The sequence below is a fragment of the Triticum aestivum genome, chromosome 5A (assembly GCF_018294505.1).
Source record: "Triticum aestivum cultivar Chinese Spring chromosome 5A, IWGSC CS RefSeq v2.1, whole genome shotgun sequence".
Taxonomy (NCBI): domain Eukaryota; kingdom Viridiplantae; phylum Streptophyta; class Magnoliopsida; order Poales; family Poaceae; genus Triticum; species Triticum aestivum.
The window spans coordinates 216,315,311-216,335,060 of NC_057806.1; the positions used below are offsets into that span (position 1 = coordinate 216,315,311).

The 19,750-nt window shown below is 44.6% G+C and overlaps 1 protein-coding gene and 1 non-coding gene across 2 annotated transcripts; both read left to right on the top strand.

Moving 5' to 3' along the window:
* The first annotated feature begins 233 nt into the window (after positions 1-233).
* On the top strand, positions 234-848 carry LOC123106770 (uncharacterized). The gene is made up of 2 exons (XM_044528833.1): positions 234-355; positions 443-848. The coding sequence occupies exons 1-2, from the start codon at positions 346-348 to the stop codon at positions 733-735; spliced, it is 303 nt and encodes a 100-aa protein (XP_044384768.1). The 5' UTR covers positions 234-345; the 3' UTR covers positions 736-848.
* Positions 849-3,005: 2,157 nt separating this feature from the next.
* TRNAR-UCU (transfer RNA arginine (anticodon UCU)) lies at positions 3,006-3,080 on the top strand. Its single transcript has one exon. It is a non-coding gene; the product is annotated as a tRNA-Arg (tRNA).
* The last annotated feature ends 16,670 nt before the right edge of the window (positions 3,081-19,750 follow it).

Below are 19,750 nucleotides of genomic sequence, written 5' to 3' on the forward strand. Positions count from 1 at the left end.
GTACAGCATTCAGAACCACGACCCTCTGTGCAACGTTCACAACCACGACCTTCTGTGCACCGTGCAGAACCTCATCCTTCACAGCCAGGGAGCTCTTCTAGGCATGAGCCACCTCCTTCACAGCCAGGGAGCTCTTCCTGGCATGAGCCACCTCCTTCACAGCCAGGGAGCTCTTCCTGGCATGAGCCACATCCTTCACAGCCAGGGAGCTCTTCCTGGAATGAGGCACCTCCTTCACAGCCAGGGAGCTCTTCCTGGAATGAGCCACCTCCTTCACAGCCAGGGAGCTCTTACTGGCATCAGCCACCTCCTTCACAGCCAGGGAGCTCTTACTGGCATCAGCAGATGGAACTAGGTAACCCTACTCACTACATTCTTTTGAACAGAGTAGTAATCGTTCATGCATTTGTATCAATTTTACAAGTTTTTTACTTTACCGCAGGCGGCAACCTGTCGCAACCGTTCATGCATTCAGAGCAGTCACCCATCCTTAGTGGTGGTGCTGATTACTTTGAGGGCGACCGCGAGGATGATGACCATGCTACAAACATTTATGGCTTCTCGCAGACAGTGTTTCACACTCCACCACCACCACCGACGCAGGAGACACAGACCGTGACAGACGAGGTTAACTATGGTCGTGGTTATCGCGAGCCTCGTCCACCGCCTCAGCGCTTATCGCCTTCCGGTCCTCGCCCGAGGAAGACCCAGACTCGTCGCCGTCCCCCGCAGTGATATGCTTATTATCTATGTATGACTCATTATCTATGTTAGTTTCAGACTATTCGCATATGCTTATTATCTATGTATGACTCATTATCTATGTTACTATCGCACTTCCTTCTATCTGATCAGGAGACATATATTGTTTTATGTATGCGAGAGACATATTACTATTAATTCGCATTCTTATTCCAGTTACATTTCCAAATAGATTACAACCGATAATTAAGATACAAGTACATCTGAATTAAACGGTGCGGCTGAACTTGTGCAATACATCTTACATACTACAAAATGAAATTCAGATAGAACATAATGCCCTACAAAACTGGAATACATCTTACATACTACATGAAGTCATCATCGTCATCCTCTGTTGATGCAGCCCTCTTGCCCTTCGACAATGCGGTCCTCTTGCCCTCCGTCGATGCAGAACTCTTGCCCTTGCTGGATGCAGAACTCTTGCCCTTGCTGGATGCAGAACTCTTGCCCTTCGAGGATGCAGAAGTCTTGCCTTTGGACGATGCAGAACTCTTGCCCTTTGACGATGCAGAACCCGGAAGCGGCGGCATGAAGACATCTTCGTCGTCCTCGCTCTCCTCAGTCCATAAAAATGTATTCTTTGCTGCAGTCCTTCTGAAAGTTTCACTCTTCGGCTCCACTACCTTCTTCCACCTTTCATGCAACCTAAGAAGTTCTTGACGTACCTCCTCATAGGTCCTTTCAGGCCACCCAGACCTACGTAATTGGTGAGCCAACTCATTCATTATGGTGTCACTACCGGTGAGTTCGTCCCATGGAACTATCCTATTGTCCATCCTGAAATCGGTAACTAGACTCAGAAGAGTGCTGCTCATCCCAGGGTGAAAACTACGATCGAATGGATAATGGGACATCTCGACTACACTACACTGGAATGCTTATCCACCTTCGCCTGAAGGGGTTTTTATAGATACAGAGGAGAAAATAAGGCGGGAAAGAGTTGGCGGGAAACGGGTGGCGGGAAGGGGTTGGCGGGAAACGGGTGGCGGGAACATATGGCGGGAAGGGTTGGCGGGAAACGGGTGGCGGGAAGGGGTTGGCGGGAAACGGGTGGCGGGAACATATGGCGGGAAGGGTTGGCGGGAACATATGGCGGGAAACGGGTGGCGGGAAGGGGTTGGCGGGAAACGGGTGGCGGGAAGGGGTGGCGGGAACATTTCAGCACGAGCCATGCAACTTCGGCCTACATGAGACCGAAGTAGTACTTTTCGGCCTAGGCTAGACCAAAAAGTCTATTTCGGCCTAGCTCTGGCCGAAATGCTCCACTTCGGCCTAATGGTGGCCGAAATCACCTACTTCGGCCTAATGATGGCCGAAAAGACCTACTTCGGCCTAGCTTTGGCCGAAAAGCCCTACTTCGGCCAGAGGATGGCCGACGGGCTACTAGTTGTGGTTTTTTTGCATTACGTCATATAGTTTCCGAAAATGCTATAAAATACATCACAGTTTTGAAAAAAATTCGAAAGCATGAAGCCTTGTGGTCTCATCTGAAGAAGGGACGCTTCAGATTCACCTGAGCTTCTTGTTCCTGGAAATATTATCCATCTTCAACATATAAATAACATAAACATGAACAATCAATCTGATAGTATATAATGGACACCATCCAGTCAGGAGTTCAAGCCATGAACAAAGGAACACTGAAGCATTTTATTGTTCTAGAACACGGCAAGACTGGGGCATTACAATTCGTCATGCAAAATCGCAAAGGAACAGCATCCGAGCTACTTGTCGTCTCATATTTTGATTGTTACAGACGCGGAATCCATTGCATCAAACGAGACAAGGAGGAGGTGACTATACCCCGAGCCAAGATCTCGGGATTTCACACGCATCGCATCCAGAAGCAAACGACGACGGGCGACCGATCTAGATGGCGGAAGGGAGGATCTGGGAGACGACGAGGTAGGCGAGGAACCCGGCGAAGGCGAGCAGGAAGGCGTAGTCCACCGCCACGAACAGCGCGGTGGATCCGTGGCCCCTCTTGCGGCCCTTCTCCTCCTCCGCGGCCGCCGTGGCGCCGAACCCGATGCCGCTGCGCTTGTTCGCCGCTGCCTCCATCCCGCGCGCAGATGACCTCTTCCGCACCTCGCTCCGGCGACGGCGATGTGATGAGATGGGAGACGACGGGGAAGGCTATGTCTTGTCTTAGATATAGCGACAAGAGAACGGCGGAACCCAAGAAGACGCAACGCAGAAGACTAAAGAAGGAGATGCGTGGGTTTGGCGCAGACAAAACAGCGCCTGTGGCCTAATGGATAAGGCGTCTGACTTCTAATCAGACGATTGTGGGTTCGAGTCCCACACCAGGCGTGTGTTTTTAAGCTTGTTTTGATATTTCGATAGTTCCTTTGTTTTTCTTTTGGTGTATCAAACACTCTTCAATAATACTCCCTTTGTAAACTAATATAAGAGCATTTAGATCACTACTTTAGTATCCTAAACGCTCTTATATTAGTTTACGGAGGGAGTAACTAGTTTTTTTTGAGTCTAAACACACTCCACTTTATTGGATAATGTTCATGGGGATATAATTTAGATCTGGGGGGTTTATGAGCCACACATGGTGCTCCGGGTCCAGACCAAAAGCATGCTTAGCAAGGCTATGTGCCTCTAGATTTGTAGCCCGTCCTTTAAAGATGACGGTGCACCGTTGGAAAATCTCCATTGTCTCTCTGATCTCCTTCACGATAGGTGCATACATCCCACCAATGCCAAGTTTTATATCCTGCACCACACCCTTACAATCCGATGCAACAATAACATGGGATAATGAAAGATCTTGGGCGAGTGCAAGAGCCTCCCGGCAAGCTAGCGCCTCAAGTGTTGCCGGATCGGTGAGGCCGGCGCATCTGATCGCTGATGAGCCCAAGTAATTGCCATCTTCGTCCCTGCAAACTGCACTGAAAGAGCCCTCTTCATTTGCTCTGTTGACATCCCCGTCGACCCTGATTTTAGCAAAATTTTCCGGTGGCCTTATCCACCTAGGCTGCCTCCCTCCGGAACTAGTAACCGGAGTGTGTTTCACCTCAGCTACCTTGCAGTCATTGAGATCCCGAATAAACTTCAAGATGAATTGATGTGTTGACATCGGGCTCTGAAAGATGTGCTCATGTAATGCTTGGCGTCGGGAGAACCAAATAGCCCACAGAGTAACAAGTACTTGAGTGAACTCCGCCGAGGGAAGCGTGTCCAGTAGAGAGAAGATCCACCGTTTTGCATCTGGTTCGGTTGTTTTGGTTAAAACCTCAAAAATCTCAGGCGCTTGCAAAGCCCAGACCGAACGAGCAACGTGGCAGTGTATGAGAGAGTGTTGCCAGGAATCTGTTGCACCACATAGCCCGCAACTGTCCACGGTCGCCATGTTTCGGTGGTGTTGCACATCCGCCGTCGGGATCGACTGTTGAGCTAGTCTCCAGAGAAAGATTTTGATCTTTGAAGGCACTTCGACCTTCCATAGCTTGGACCAGGACTTCTGTTCACCTTCAGAGTTGGAGGAATCCGCTCGCCCCTCTAGCCAAGCTTCTCGGCTGTGTTTCGTGGTAACAAGCATGCGATATGCCGATCGAACTGAAAAAACCCCGTTCCTCTCATGAGCCCAAGACCAGAAGTCATCAATCTGCTTAGTGCATAGAGGAATTGAGAAGATAGCCGCGGCATCAGTCGGTAAAAAGACTTGAGTCACAACCTGTCGGTCCCAGGAAGCATCCGACATTATCAGTTCACTAACAAGCTGCGGTGGATTAGCAACCCTGCTCGTGATCGGTCTCATGTTATGAGGGCGCGGGAGCCAGTTGTGATGCCATATCTCCGTAGACTGCCCATCACCAACCCGGCGTATGAGACCTTGTGACATAGTATCTCTTCCATCAAGAATAGCTCTCCACACTTGAGATGGGGAAGAGCCAAGTTCGGCATGGAGGAATTCTCCCGTGGGGAAATACTTGGCCTTTAGGATTCTTGCACTTAGGGTGTTTGGGTCTGTCAGAATACGCCACGCCTGTCTCTCTAGAAGAGCAAGGTTAAAAAGTTCAATATCGCGAAAACCAAGGCCCCCACACTGCTTAGGCCTTGTCATGGTACTCCAAGAAACCCAATGTGGCTTCCTCTTGCCATCCTTGCTGCCCCACCAAAATTTCCTTATGAGAGAGTTCAAGTGCTCCCAGAGCCCGCGAGGAAGTTTGAAGCATGACATTGAGTATACCGGAATAGCCTGTGCCACTGACTTGATTAGAACTTTTTTCCCTCCCACAGATAGAATTTTTTCCAGCCAACCCTTTACTTTGTTCCACACTCTGTCCTTCAGAAACTTAAAGGCACCATTTTTGCTGTTTCCCACATCTGATGGCATTCCCAAGTATCTTTCTGAAAGAGACTCATTGGTTATGTTGAGTGCCTGTTTCACTTCAGCTCTGAGACTGTTTGGACACCCTTTGCTGAAAAAATCGATGATTTTGAAAGGTTGACTCTCTGACCCGAGGCATTATAGTAAGAGTCTAACAAGGAGGACAACTCGTTTGCTCCATCAACACTGGCCTTAACAAACAACAGGCTATCATCTGCGAAAAGCAAGTGGCTTACCGGCGGAGCCGATGGAGCAACTTGAATACCATTGAGGTGCGATGACTCATTTGTAGTTTTTAAGAGGCACGAAAGGCCCTCCACTGCAAGCAAGAACAGGTAAGGAGAAATTGGGTCCCCCTGTCGGATCCCTCTAGACGGCAAAAATTCTTCGAGTTTTGTGCCATTGAATAAAACTGAGAATTTAACGGAACTCACCATTCTCATGATCAGAGCTACCCACGTGGGAGCAAAGCCCATCTTTAGCATAATGGCCTCCAAATAGTTCCACTCAACCCTATCATAAGCTTTCATCATGTCCAACTTAACTGCACAGAAACAGTTTCTTTGCGCCTTGTTCCTTTTCATGAAGTGCAAGCATTCATATGCCGTGATGATATTGTCTGTAATCAGCCTTCCTGGCACAAAAGCAGATTGCTCCTCGGAGATAATATCAGGCAGGATGATTTTTAGTCTATTGGACAAAACCTTTGAAGCAATCTTGTAAAGGACGTTACAGAGACTTATGGGTCGAAATTGCGTGAGTTGGGTTGGATCTTTTACCTTCGGGATTAGAACCAAGATAGTTTCATTGATTACTTCCAGGCTCTCCTCACCACGAAGAATGCGAAGAACCACCTCTGTTACCTCAGTACCACATAAGGCCCAATGCCTTTGGAAGAAGTGAGCCGGATATCCGTCTGGTCCAGGTGCCTTCGTAGGATACATTTGCAACAAGGCCGTCTTAACCTCTTCTGTCGTGTACGGTGCGAGTAAGTTTTCATTCATCTCACTTGTCACCTTGGTCGGAACAGCCGCCAAAACCTCATCCATGCCCGACGTCCCTTCGGAAGTAAAGAGATTTTTGTAAAAGGAGTTCGCAAGGTTGGCAATCTCTGACACATCTTGCATCGTCGATCCATCATCCCGTTGGAGGTTTTTAATCTGGTTCTTCCTACGCCGCATGCTAGCTCGTCGTTGGAAGTATTTCGTGTTTTTATCTCCGTCCGTAAGCCAGTCCACCCGGGATCTTTGTCGAAGCAGGATCTCTTCCATATGATAGTGCTCGACGAGCCGATCCACCATTTTGACCTCTGCATGTGACGGCGCAGTTCTCTGGGGGTCATTCTGGAAAACTGCAAGTGCTTTCTTGAGTTTTTTAATCTTCCTTGACACCTTCCCGATTGTTGCCCCACTCCATTGGGTTAGAGAGATAGACATGTTTGTGAGTTTTTTATTCATATCGGCAACAGTGTTCGCTCCCTGCTCCTGCGCCCAAAGACTGTCCAGGGCCGCTTTGTATTCGGCATGTCTCTCCCAGTACAGCTTGTATCTAAAGATTTTATCTCCTTTGTTAGCTGTCGGACGGGGTTCTAACTGCAACCGGATGGGGCAATGGTCCGAGGTAGCTGCATTTTAATGGAATAAAGTGGCATGAGGGAACATATCAACTCAATCACTGTTCACCATAGCACGGTCTAGACGCACTCGGCAATATGTGCCGCCTGCTGTTTTCTTCTCAAAGGTCCATGGACGACCTTGGTAGCCCAAGTCATCAAGAGCGCAGACATCCATCGCATCTCGAAAGCCAGCTATCTGTGAAGCACGCCTCTTTCCTGATCCGACATGTTCATGGGCATGTAAGACCTCATTGAAATCTCCTAAACATAGCCAGGGCAATGGGTTAACCAAGACTAAAGATTTTAGCATATCCCAAGTTTTATATCGCTCTCCGACTTGGGCTTCCCCATAAACGCAGGTGAGGCGCCAGTCTGCGCTGTTAGGGGAGCTAACTGTGGCATCTATGTGGTACTCCGAATAACCAAAAACATTGATATTTATTCCATCATTCCAAAAAAGGCCAAGACCAACGCTACGGCTGGTGCTACCAACAGCATAAGCATGAGAAAAACCTAGTGTGTCACCAAGACTTTCGACCCGTGCTTTTGAAATTTGTGTCTCAACTACGCACAACACGGTCGGGGCAAATTGCTTCGCTAGATCACGAAGTTCCCGAATTGTCGCGGCTTTGCCCGCACCACGACAATTCCAGCATAGGAGATTCATTGGCCCGGCGATCCTCCTCACGGGAGGTCGCCGATTTTGTGTCATTTGTTTTTTCCGGGGCACCACTCTTCTTCAAGTTGTTCTTATCTTGGTTTGCTCGGAGCCTTTTCTGCTGCTGCTTGGATGAGGGACTTGCCGGCACCATCGTCAGTGGCATGGCTAGGGCACTGTTGGCCGCAGGCGGGGCTGTCTTTTGGCTGATCACACCCAGGTCATCTAGCATGCGCTTCCTGTTCCCATCTGCTTCTTTCATCACCGCATCCATGTCACCATCTGATTCTTGCTCTGAGTGTTTCTGTCCCATGCTCATAGGGTCCATACTGCGTCCTCCCCGGCCACCACGACGGCCTCCTTGTCGCCCCTTGCCCTGGCCAGCTCCAGGGCCAGCACCAACTCGCATATTCCATGTTGCCCTCAGATCCTTGAAGTATAGGGATGATGGAGGATGAATCCCGTCACCATGCTCCTTGAAGACATGCCCTAGATGGCCACATACAGCACACCAGTCCGGAAGGCTCTCATACTTCACACAATAGATCTGTCATTTACCATCACGGATCATGGAAACCGCATTCTTGAGAGGCCTGTTGACAATGATCCTAACCCAGACGCGGTAGAAGTTACCCGCAAAGTCCTGAGTCATTGTTTCCGTAAACAAAACCTCTCCCACTTTAGCCGCAAGAGGTCCCACTAGATGAGCATACAAATCTGGGACGTCATGGATCTGAATCCATATGTTGAGATGGTCTAGATTCACCTCCGTTGGCTTAGTGATTCCATCATAAGGCTCAATGACCACTGCGTTTCCTCTGAAATTCCATGGCCCCTCCTGCATGACCCGTTCCCAATCTCCCAAGCAGAAGAATTGCATCATGTAGAGATTATCATCGAGGGGACGGAACTTTACATCATGCGTGAGGTCCCAGGCTGACCTCATGTTCCTGAAGAACCAATATTGGCTGTATGGTTTATCTATGTGAACCCTAGCCACAGCCATCCACCTGGTAGCCTCTGGTGGCGCTGCTTTCTCATCGAAAACAACATCATCGAGATCCTCCTCTCTGAGACCTAACTCAGCCATCATCTTTTCTATCTCTGTCGCGGAACCCAAGCCCGACGCCTCATGGGCGTTCGCTCCCATCGCCGCAGACGAAACCTTGAACTCTAGCCCGAAAAGAACAGATCAGGCGCTGAAGCGAACCCTAGCTCTCGTCTCGAAACCAAGCCGATGATCAAGGCCAGGAAGTGATGCAGGGATCACCCCTTAGTCAGCCCGAATCGTGAGACGAGGGTAGATCGGAGGAGGGAAGACAACATCTCGACGGTGGCGTCAGAGCGCCTCCGGGAGGAGAAAACCCTAGCGAGAGGGGAAAAACTCACATTTGACACTTGGCTAGGAACCGTGCGTTGCAACGGGAGAAAAAAATTATAATCTACAATGGCTGTGACCACATTTTGCTACATCAGCGAGATACACTATCACTCTCAATTTCGAGAAATCATGACATTTTTTAAACTCGTGGACATATTTGAAATCATAAACAATTTTCAAATTTGTGAACACTTTTACAAATTTTTGATCATTTTATAAAATCAAGAACATTATTTGATTCATGAACATTTTATACTATTTTAAGACTTTTTTAAAAAGATTCAACATTTTTTAAACAATTTTCTTGAATTGATGAACATTTCTAGAATCGACGAACTTTATTTTGGAAATTGGTGGAACAATTTCTGAAATCCACGAACATTTTCTAAAATGCATGATCATTTTGGAATCAACGAACATTTAATGAATGAATAAAGTACTTTGTAAGCCACAAACAGTTTTTGTATTTTAAGGACATTTTTCCATTCATAAACATTTTTTGAATTGGCAAAATTCTGTTCAATTTCATTACAATTTTTTAATACGCAATCTTTTTAAAATTTTATGAACATTTGTTTTCAAAATTTGGAACATTTTTGAATAAGCAAACATTTTCTTTACAAAATCACAGTTTTTTTCATTCAACAAACATTTTATGATTTATTAAACATTTTATTTCAAAATTCTCATTTTTTAAATTTTTGGACCTTTTTTGAATTCCCTAATTATTTATGATGTATATTAGAATATAGTAACTTCTGCCAAGAAAATAATTCCAGAAAATCATACACTTGCACTCACCTTCATGCAATATTTTTTTTCTGTTCCTGCTATACATCGCTTTGTACGTGTTCACATTGTGTTTTTTATATGAAGGCAATCAGGTGTTGCTTCCATTGATTAAGGAGAGTGTTCAGTACATTGAAATGCAGTACAAGGAAAGGTGAAAATACAAAGAAAATAAAGAACTCTGGTTCAAGAAGATTATTTACAGAGTATAGTTTTGCTTGCTCGAAGCTTGCTGCAATTGGAAGAAAACCACATATAGCTTGTTCTCTGCAAAACTTTGCAAAGCATCAACGCTATCCGTTCAACAAATTATCTCCCCCCAACAAAGTAGTATACTCCTGTGGTCCTACCATGAATTTTAAAATCTGTAAAGAGCTGCATGATTGTTTAGTACTCCAAAAGAATTAAATGCGCCATGGTAATTTAAATTTTGAAACATGCTTTTGCATACGCAATGACGATATGCTCCATTATATCCATTGAAGTAGTGACAAACTGGTTACTGCAGCCTGTTCAAAAAAAGGCAATGAATTCTTAGCTCAAGTGTAGGATCAGAAAAATGAGACTGACATCCACTGATGGGATAGTAGGCAAGATGAATATGTGTTGCTTCTGTTGGAACCAAATCCTTAGCCATGGCATGCATCATCAGTTTACTTACTGATGAGGACATGACTAACTTGGATACGACCAAAAATATTGCATACATGCATATTTGTCAGGTGATTTCTAATGCAAACTATTCAATAATCTATTTATGTTATCCAGAACAAAAATACTTCACACACTTTTGTGTTTTGTCTAATTGCAAGTGTATGGGACATTTGTACAACCCACATATGAAGATAAGGGAAAAGGAGAAGTTTAGGTTCTGTTCAAAAAGTCCTCTCACGTCACTTTTGGGCCAAGAGAAGATAGAGTCCAAGTCTCTCACGTTCTGGATTCAGATTCGGACTGCACAAACATACCTGACCCAAAACGGCAACAACTTTTTTCATACAAACTCCGAATTGGGTGATTCTTTTTTGTTGGAAACTAGATTTTGTGCTCTTTCCAACCCAATTGGATTCACCTTCAAATTTGTCCGGAGCGTTGAGTTATGGACGAAACAATCTAACGTTGCAGCAGAATCCGAGTCAAACTATGAGCCCAAATGTGTTGCATCACCTCCACTTGGGCCCATGAGCCTTGTACGACCTAGGGTTAGTTTTAGGCTACCTTGGGACGTCCTCCCACCTCCTTGGCCGCCACCCCTTGCTCCTATATAAGTAGATCCATCTAGTAGCTTTTTCCTTGGGATTTGTTTAGTTAAAAGTTAGCCATTGCAACTTCGTGTACTTCGTTTGTGTCCAACGACCAGACCAAGACCGCTTACGGATCCCCACCATTATCAATATTTCATATATATTCGCAATATTCAGATTGCATTATCATATTCTTGCTTGTTCTTCGATTGCGTGCAGGAATAGACCTTCGTGGTCAGGCTGATCGTGCTTCCAGCATCGTCAGTAACCTCGGGAGATTGGTTTAGCGATTGCTAAGGCACAACGTCGTGCACGTTTGTAGTCGGATCGTCAAAGTCGTCTCCACCAAATCGATAGTTATCATCTCATCAAAAGATCGGGACACCTTCGCCTCTATCAAGTGGTATCAGTTTTCAGGTTGCTCGGTGAGAATTTCCAGTTTCCCCTAGATTAGATTTATTTTCTTACCTATTATCCAAGAAAAAGCCACAAAAAAGTTAGATCTATTCTTCCTTTTGTCCAAGCCAGTCTGAGCCTTTGCAATTTTCTTTTCATTGTTTGCATTATTGAATTATCGGTTGCATCGTCGTGTCGAGTTTTTTTTTTGACCATGAAGACTGCAGGGCTTACACCCCACAGCATTTTATTAAAAATAAAGAAAACACATACATGGTTTCCTCAAGGTGAGGAAAGAAAAAAAAATAACAAAGAAAAAAGAAAGAAAGAGGAAGAAAAACTATACAGGGTAGGGGAGCACTATACCTATAAATTACAAATAAACAAAGGAGATAAACAAGAACTCTCCTCAAGGAGGAAGAAAATCAATCCACTTAAGAAGGGCGTCTCTAAATTTCCGTTTTATTCGGTGGGAGAGCAGAGTGATATCATGAATAAAGCTATTCCTCCATGCCCTGAAAGAGGGTTGAATGTTCCTGAAAGTTCTATCATTCCTGATCTTCCAAATATTCCACCAGGCGAAGAAAACCACCTCCCCAAAAAAAGGTTTGTTGAAATCCTTCCTTGCATGATGAGCAATTTCCACCATATCGTCACCATTTTTCCATTCAATTTGTAGGTAGTTCCAGACTCGAGCACTAAAATTGCACTGGAAGAACAGGTGATTTCTGTCCTCCAGATCTCCAGTCAGACAAAGAACACATTCAGGCCCTTCGTCGTGTCGAGTTGCTGGTCTTAGTGTCTAGTTCGTTTAGAGTTTCGAGTTCTATTCACATTAGTCACATCGCCGCTGCATCGTTATCCCTTCCGCTGTCCACCACACCATCCAGCAATTTCCACCACGTGCTACCCATAGTTCATTGTCACAATCATAGTTGAGGTCGTTCACATCTTCGCTTGATCCAATCTGCATCTTATCTAGTTTGTCTTGGAAAGAGGGAGAGAAAAGAAGACAGAGAAAAAAAGAGAGAGAAAAAGAAAAAAGTCAGAGAAAAAAAAGAGAGAAAGAAAAAGAAAAAAAGTGTGAGGAAAAAAAGAGAGAAAAAAAACAAAATTCGGATCTATCTAGACTCAATCTCATAGTTGAATTCTGTTTTGTGCACTGTTCAGTAAAACATGCATCACTTCCTCATACGAAGTCCGATTTGGCTCCGCGAGTACTCAAATAAAAGCTAGCGACGAGCCGCATCTAAATAGTTGCAGAATCTAAATAGTTCAATATTTGGCACCTCAAAATCGGCTTCTAAATAGGTCTTTTTACCCTCCGAAGTTTACGAACATAGCTTATTCCAGTTTTTCACGCTAGTTTTAGAATTTTTTGACTCCTTATATCAACTCGGAATTGAGTGATTCCTTTTGTGTTTGAAAGCATGAGTCAATACCATTCTTGAAAAAAAGTAATCAGAAAATTGGCTCAAACTTTTCCAGAGGAAAGTTGGAGAGAGAGAGAGAGTTGTTGTATATCCTGCTTGGCAGTTGTTTTTCATCATTATCTTTACCGCCGTTGTGATTTTCACTTATATCTTGCTGTCCAGAGCTACTTAGTATCCTTCATTGATGCTAGTTGTGCTACGTCGTGACCTCATTAGTGTTCTAGGCTCGCGTCTCTAGTCCGGTCTAGCCTAGGACCAGCACAGTACCGTCGTTGAACGTTTATTCAACATTGCATCTTTGAATTGATTATTGCTAATCTTTTGCTACCATATATAGCCAACCCAGCTCCACATATTTCTACACCGTGTATACGTACGTTCCCCTGGCAATCACTTTACACAATCTTCAGAGTTATTTGACACCGCTGGTTGCCTGTCACCACCTGCTGCTTGGTAAGAACTTGTAAGATATTGATATTTGCTTTACTGTGAGCGCTTTACCACCACACCCTAGTAGTCCATAGGAACATTATTCTTGAATTTTGTTTCTTATTTCTACTAATCATGACAGGTTCCGAAGATAGAAGTTCTTTTGGACGACGAACACATCTTCACCATCACGAGAGTTGGGACAACACACACAAGCACATGGTCAGGTTATCTTTTTACCGTCATTTGAGGGTAGATTTAATCCTACTACTTATCTAGCTTGGGAGCTTGAAGTAGAACAAGTTTTTAGTCACCATGACTTTTCTGAACTTGAGCGAGTGCGAGCAGCCACTAGAGCATTTACTGGTTTTGCTTCTGTTTGGTGGAGTGTACATTATAAGAAAAACATTGATAACCAACCCACAACTTGGAAAGTTTTGAAAGCTGTAATGAGACAACAATTTTTCTCTCCTTACTATCGTCGTGAATTGCTTCGCAAATTTGAACAATTTAAACAAGGCAACAACACCGTTCATGCTTACTACCAAGAGTTCAAATCTTATATGCATCATTGTGACATAGAAGAATCTAAGAATGATACAATGAATAGATTTTTTGGTGGTTTGAACCATGATACTCAGGCAAGATTTCAGTATATTCCTCGTTGCATTACTGGTATGTATGTCCGTGCTTGTACCTTTGAGAGACAGATACATGAGGATGCATTAGGTGACTACAACAACTACTATTCCAGTTCATGCTCACCACCGCCGGTTGGTTCCTCCACCGTTGCACCTCGGATTGTGAGCGCGGCATCATCTCAAGAGTATGGTACATTGTCAACGTCCGTACCTACATCAGCTACATCTTTGCGACAAGGTAACAGTAAAGGTATTGATGATATAACTTCACATGAGAATGATGCATGCCTAGTTAACTTGAATGCGTCATGTATTGAGTTACCTGTTGATTTGAGCACACCACATATTTTAGAGAATCTTGTTACTATCATGAATGCGTCATGTGATCAAACAACTAAAATATCAACAATTTTGAGTGCACCCATTGAATTAACTGTTAATGCAAAAGAACCAATGTTTAATCATTTTGATATGACCTCCAATCTTGGTGATGATTCTGTGTTCAATGACTTATTGCATGTTTGCTTATTTAAGCATGTTGTAGCATTTAATTTGATGCAAGTAATGTTTATTCACCAAAGTTGGGATGATTTAATGATGAACATTGCCGATCTTTTGAAATGAATAAGAGCTTCACTTATATGTGCAAACTGAGTTGCAATATTTTCATGCCTTCTACTTCTTGTGATAATTTTTTGGCTTTATATTTTATGAACTATGAAAGTTACTCATGTATACATGTGTCATATGTGCAAAAATCAAGGAAAGTTAAAATGGATGACATATACATATACAACATGTACACCTTGTCTCTTTTGTTAGCCACATTTCAGATTAAGCAACACCGAGGACGGCTTTGTTTTTTAAAAAGGGAGGATGATGAGGACATGACTACCTTGGATACGACCAAAAATATTGCATACATGCATATTTGTCAGGTGATTTCTAATGCAAACTATTCAATAATCTATTTATGTTATCTAGAACAAAAATACTTCACACACTTTTGTGTTTTGTCTAATTGCAGGTGTATGGGACATTTGTACAATCCACATATGAAGATAAGGGAAAAGGAGAAGTTTAGGTTCTGTTCAAAAAGTCCTCTCACGTCACTTTTGGGCCAAGAGAAGATAGAGTCCAAGTCTCTCATGTTCTGGATTCAGATTCGGACTGCACAGACATACCTGACCCAAAACGGCAACAACTTTTTCATACGGACTCCGAATTGGGTGATTCTTTTTTGTTGGAAACTAGATTTTGTGAGCTTTCCAACCCAATTGGATTCACCTTCAAATTCATCCAGAGCGTTGAGTTATGGACGAAACAATCTGACGTTGCAGCAGAATCCGAGTCAAACGACAAGCCCAAATGTGTTGCATCACCTCCACTTGGGCCCATGAGCCTTGTACGACCTAGGGTTAGTTTTAGGCTGCCTTGGGACGTCCTCCCACCTCCTTGGCCGCCACCCCTTGCTCCTATATAAGTAGATCCATCTAGTAGCTTTTTCCTTGGGATTTGTTTAGTTAAAAGTTAGCCATTGCAACTTCGTGTACTTCGTTTATGTCCAACGACCAGACCAAGACCGCTTACGGATCCCCACCATTATCAATACTTCATATACATTCGCAATATTCAGATTGCATTATCATATTCTTGCTTGTTCTTCGATTGCGTGCAGGAATAGACCTTCGTGGTCAGGCTGATCGTGCTTCTAGCATCGTCAGTAACCTCGGGATATTGGTTTAGCGATTGCTAAGGCGCAACGTCGTGCACGTTTGTAGTCGGATCGTCAAAGTCGTCTCCACCAAATCGATAGTTATCATCTCATCGAAAGATCGGGACACCTTCGCCTCTATCACTTACACTATGAGGAAAAAAGTTAAAAGCTTTTGGCATAAAAACCTGCATATATTTCTCACTTCTACTGGAAAAACATGTCTAGATGAGCATTATGTCTATGCAAAACTCAGCTAGCAGCAGCGATAGCAAAATTTAGCTACCACGAAGTTCAGCTAGCACCAGTAATGGCAAAATTCAGCTAGCAGTGAAGCACCACATCATCGCAATCTCATTCTCCTTATCACAACCCGACCAAGGCCATGCCAATGGAGAGAAAAAATTGCAAGGGCCTATCCCAATAAGTATGACTCAAAACCAGCACAGGTCCCCATCCCATTTTTTAACAGGACGCGCTTCAAGCATACTTTCCTTAGCTACATGTATAAAACTACCATCAAGGCTGCCCGACAACACATAAGCTCCTTTTTTGGAACATCACACATGTCTTGATAAGAGGAAATGGGCAATAGCACCACCAAGTAAATCAATCTCGAAAAAGAAATTAAGTTTCCAGACGTGTTTACTGAACTGTGTTACACAAATGTACGTCAGGTCCCTTCTCTATAGTTTCATATTGGAGAAGAATGATGTCCTACAATCATCAAAATGGTGAGGTTAATTTACAAAAACTAACAATTTTTGTTATGATGAAACCTTCTAACTGCATCCAAAGGTTGAGATCAAAGCAAATATATGATCCTCATTCATACAGTGAACTTTTGACAAGAGGTGCCACATTTGGAGTTTGTGTCAGCCACACACGATACTTTCTGTGGTACAACCTTTGCTATATCTGGAAAATGTAGAATTAAAGAAACCTGAGTACCTGTTTTACTTTGGTTTTCCTGATACAACTGATGAATCCCAGGACACCAGCACACATATTGTCTTCACATTCATTCTCTTTCAATGTTAATAGTCCCAAAATTTGTATTCTGAGTTCATATCAATCCTGTAGATTCACCATTTTTCGAAAAGAATAATTTTTGCATCACATGTGTAAAAAAATAATGATTTAAATACTACATGATATGCTCAACATCAAAGATTTTTTTTTCCACTTAGCAGACTATGATATCCTATAGTTTACAAAAAGCTCACATATCTAGTTCAAAGTAGTAGCTCTTCAAAATTGAGCAGTGGCCTAAAAACTGAAATATTTGGTATGCTTTCAAAGCTGGTGACTTGCTAACTTCCCTTTGTTATCTAATTTCTGGGCACATTGGCATACTGGCATGATAAAGACATGGTGACTTTGCTATAATTAAATACATGTACCATGTGATTCTACAGGAAAAATGCAAGGAATGCCCACCAAGTGCATCACTGCAAGCATGGGAGTTCCTCACCTCCCCAGCGACTACCATCTGATTCTCCAATCCATCAGACTTCAACACCTACATGAGGAGGCTTGAGTTTTAAAAATCAAATGGAAGGTCAAATTCAAGCAATTATTAAGCAATGCTATAACTCAACTCACACTGAAGCTGGAGGATCTCCTATCGAGACAAAGCTTGCATTCAGAAGACGTGCCATCATACACATCAATTACAAATATACCAGCTCCCTTCCACGCAAAACTACATTTGACATGGTCGAATTGGCTAAACATTTCGTAAATGAAGAATCTGAGTGCTCGCAGTTGTTTGTTTTTGTAGAGCCATCATGACTGGTAACATTTAGATCTTGCATGAGATCACTAATCTTTTGCTTGACAAGGCGAGAGATTCATTTGGCTGCAGTCCCATAAAAAAGCAACAATCTCAAATACCCATCAGCTCCAATCTTGCTCAAGGTTGTTTTAATCACACCACTCAAGTGACTTGTGATCAAAGTCTAAGTCGACTGATGTTCGTCTTACATCAGTTCTAAGCCACTCAGTACCGCCGACAGGGGGTAAAAAGAGATAATGAACAACACATGCCCTCATACTCTAAAGCTAAATAGTAATCTCTTCGATATTGAACACTGCTAAATACTGACCAAAGTTCCAAATAGTAACCATTTTAATATGCCAGCTCCTTATTTGTGTGTCAAGTGTAGTATTAGAGCATCATTTCTAAGTTCTAACTAATGGGAGTCCTGAGATCCTCGGCGATAGATATACAATTCTCCCAAGGTGCTTACAAAACTGACATAAAGAGGATTGTGCAAAGGTTATGCTTATTGCTTAGTAGTGCTCAGACCTGAGGAGGGCCGTGCCACGGAAATCATCCTGCAGGTGGAGAGAGACGCGTCTGGCGACGTACGTGCTTGTCGATGTCCCCTTTTGGTGACTGACCTGAAAAGCACTACATCATTGTTATTTCATCGAACACGTTGAGAGCACTAAAACTTTCAACGATCCAAGGTACGGTAGAAGCTAGCGATGTCACCTGCACTAAAAGAAAGTGCAGGTGGAACTTGTAAGGCATAGAGAAGACTTGTCACTGGCCTGTTGGTCTTCTGCTTGTGCGTCTCTGTTGTGTTCGTCTTCTGCTGCTGCTTCACTAGAATTGTCACTGTCGGAGTCCTCCTGACGGCATGGTGGCGCGGGCGAGAAAGCGGGTGCGAGAGAAGGCAGCGGTCGCCCTACTCTTTTCCTCCCTCCACCAATCGCCCCTGCCATACGACCACCACCAGCGCTAGTCCTTCCCTCCACCATCCTCCTCTTCATCTGGCATGGGGCATATGCTCGAGGCTGCTTGTATGCCTCCTGAAAATCCAAATCAGCGATTCCCTCACGAATCCCCTTCCAGAAATCACGCGTGTTAGACTTATAATATAAGTCATGTACCGTTATATAAGGGGTTTCCTGCATATGTTCCACACTGTACATGTATATATATTGGCCTATGGCCTCATGGGAATACAAGTTGCTTATTCCTAACATGGTATTAGAGCTAGGTCAATTTTTTGCACGCTGCAACTCGTGCTATTGATCCGTCTCTCCTCCCCGATCGAAGGCGCCGGCCTCGATCTCCCGGAGTCTCTCGATCTGATCAATCGAGTCCAGCTCGTCTTACTCCTGCTCGAAGCTGCTCCCGCTCTAGAAGCCCCGATCTCCCGATCGGATCGACGCTGCTCCCGCTCGAAGCTGCTCCCGCTCGAATCGACGCTGCTCCTGCTCGAAGCCAGCGCCCGCCCGCCCTGATCCAGTCGCCCGTTCTGCCAGCGCCCGCCCGATCAAGTCGCCCGTTCCTACCCTGAAGTCGCTACTCCCTGCTCGCACCTGATTCCGCTACTGGTGGTCTGGTATTCCAGATTCTGCTGTCGTTGGTGCTCTGTCGGATCTAAAAAAAATGTCTACTACATCGGGCTATGTTGCTGTCCCTCGCTGTCCGGTGATCTTTGATGGTACTAACTACACCGAGTTCACTGGCTTCATGCGCATTCACATGCGTGGCATCCGTCTCTGGGGTGTTCTTTCTGGCGAGGTCTGCTATCCGCCACGTCCAGTTCCTCCGGTGGCCCCTACTCCGCCGACTCCACCGGTTCTTCCTACGGATGCTAATCAGGCCACCAAGGATGCGGCTAAGCTTGCTGATGAGGCTGCTGCTCGTGCTTATGATGAGAGGGTTTTGGCTTATGAGGAGGCTCTTCATACGTATCATGGTGCTCTGTCTGTTTACACCAAGTGGCTTGATGATGATGCTTGTGCTGCAGCTGTTCTCACTGCTAGTGTTCTGCCTCAGTTTGCTTCTGAGTTTCTGGGTCTTCCTACTGTCTTTGAGATGTGGACCCGTCTTCGTCAGCGCTATCAGCCCTCTGGTGATGCCTTATACCTTTCTGTGGTCCGTCAGGAGCATGCTCTTCAGCAGGGTGACTCTACTATTGATGACTTCTATGCACAGAGTTCTGCTATCTGGCGCCAGCTTGATTCTCTCCATAGTGCTGGTTGTCGTACTTGCCCCTGTTGCTAGGCTGTCCAGGCCAATTTGGAGTTTCATCACGTCTACGAGTTCCTGTCTCGGCTCCGTAAGGAGTTTGAGCCCCGGCGTGCTCAGTTGTTTGCTCGTGGACGTATTTCTCTCATGGAGGCGCTTTCTGAGATTCGTACTGAGGAGACTCGCTTACGTGGTGCTGGTTTGCTGGAGGTTCCCTCTGTGCTCGCTACTCGGTCTTCTTCCACGCCACCTGCTACACCGACCCCTTCTCGCTCGAGTGCTCCGCCACTCTTTTCCACTCCTTCTGGAGGCTCAGGTCGCCCCCGTCCACATTGCGATTACTACAACA